Here is a 1,988-nt window from a genome sequence, read left to right as displayed (position 1 = left end):
AGTGGCTTCTGGCATGGAAAACTCTACTTTTAAATGGAAGGTTTAAAATTTTTTTAAAACCTATGGACAGTCACTATTATTTTGGGGGTTTTTGGTTGTTATGTTGTCGGGTTTTTTCCTTTCTCAAGAAAAAAGAACTGATTGCTGATGGGATCCTAGTTCTCATGTAGGACAGATATCTTCCTCATAATACTGTTAGTGTAGCTGTTGATAAAACACTATGCATAGTCTCATTTCAGAAATTATTGGGTAAGAGACTTTTAGGACAAAAAGTACAAATCCAAATAGCTGATCATCATAATAGTTTTTGCTTTCAAATACAAGATACTGTCTTAAAACACTCAGAAACAAACTTTAAACAGTTTAACAAAATTCTGATAGAATAATGCTTATCACAACCCTTCATGGTACTTCTGAAGTCAAAGCTAAGCCTGCATCTCAGAATAGTGTAAAAGTTCCCTTATATTGATTTTACAGGGGCCCATCGGTGATAATGGTCTTAACAAAGGAAAATGCTGTGGAAGAGTGGAGGAATCTAATGGGTCCAGTTGATCCAGAAGTGGCAAAAGAGACCTCCCCTGAATCAATTCGAGCTCATTTTGCAGAAGATATTTTGTCTAATGCTGTTCATGGATCATCAACTAAGGAACATGCACAGAAAAGCATTGAGTGTGTGTTTGGAGAGCTCGATCTAGACTGAGTGATTAAGATGCAGTCTCCAAAAATTGATATTCAGGTCATTAAATGCATTTTTCTGCCCAACCACCTATATTTAAGTCTATGTTTTATGTTCTCCTTCATAGCCCGTCCATTCTTTTATCAGCCAAATTTTTATTATCAGCATTGTATATTGTAAAGCCTATCAATGTAATCATAATACCTGCTAGAAGCTTGATTTTAGTAATGATTCCTTTATGTATGGTTAGTAAATAGTTTTGCTTTTATCACTTTAACAGATTTATGCCTTTCTATAGTTCCCGGAGTGTTCTAAGGTATTTTGTATGTAACTACCTTAAAAAAACAAGGTCAAAGAAGATCATTAAAACACAATTAAGGACTTGTCCACTGTGATGTGGATTGAGTCCTTCATTTCAGGCAGCCTACGAAGGAGAAATGGTGAAAGGTAGTCAAGGCACTGCTACAACATTGGCAGGGAGCAGCAGCAAGTGTGGGAGCACTCCACAGGGGAGAAGGAGCCAGAAGCCAAGCATGACCACAGCACAGGCCGTGGGGATCAGCCCCACAGCATCTGAGCAGAGCTGGGTAGCCACATCCATCAGCAATCCCAGATAAAGCAAATGATGAACCAGGTCCAGGACCCATTCAAAGGTCCAGTCAGGAACAACAGGCCAGAGAGCCAGAGACAAATATTCCTGCAACACAGCTCAGGCAGTGATTAAGCAGAGTGTGAGCTTAAATGTGGCTCCTGGGCCCCTTGGCCAGTGGTAAAGGTGTGCATCCCAGGACAGACTGCTCAGGGCTATTAAGACTATTGGTTCCCTCAGGGCCCTGAAAAACACTTGTGATGTTTACTTATCCTTTCCCTAAACATCTTCTAACGATTACTGTCACATGTAGGGTAATAAACTAGAAGGTCCTTTCCATTTATGCAATTCAAATATATCAGATGAAGTAAAATATAAAGTCAGTTCTTACTTAACAGCTATTTCTGACATACATCTCCTTGCCAAACTAGTGAATTTCTATCCTGCCTCAGTCTAACTTGGCTGGCCTTCATAAAGAACACAAATACTCTTCTGTAGCTGATAATTCTCACTTTTGCTGTCTGAGCCTGTTGAAGGTTGAGATACTAAAGAATGGCATTCAACTAAAGCAATTTACTTACAGCATTGATTCTAAGTGCAATGTCCAGCAAGAACAAAGTCTTTCTCACACTTTCTTTATGGTCCCTATTGTATTTAATACAACTAGCAGTTTTAAAGAGCTTCCTGACAAATATTTCTGTTGTGATGGGGCATTTGTTATTA

The 1,988-nt window shown here is 38.9% G+C and overlaps 1 protein-coding gene across 1 annotated transcript in view; it reads left to right on the top strand.

Moving 5' to 3' along the window:
• Positions 1-700, top strand: part of LOC104406586 (thioredoxin domain-containing protein 3 homolog) — a gene marked incomplete at its 5' end in the record, with an annotated part of 3,103 nt that extends 2,403 nt beyond the window's left edge. The window contains one exon of the mRNA XM_010015624.1: positions 478-700. Coding sequence (XP_010013926.1) covers positions 478-700 — 223 coding nt within the window. The remainder of the gene's footprint in view (positions 1-477) is intronic.
• Between the last annotated feature and the right edge of the window lie 1,288 nt (positions 701-1,988).

The sequence above is a fragment of the Nestor notabilis genome, unplaced genomic scaffold (genome assembly GCF_000696875.1).
Source record: "Nestor notabilis isolate BGI_N333 unplaced genomic scaffold, ASM69687v1 scaffold21075, whole genome shotgun sequence".
Classification (NCBI taxonomy): Eukaryota; Metazoa; Chordata; class Aves; order Psittaciformes; family Psittacidae; genus Nestor; species Nestor notabilis.
The sequence above is the reverse complement of the archived record's forward strand: the minus strand, read 5'-3'. Positions and strand labels throughout refer to the sequence as shown.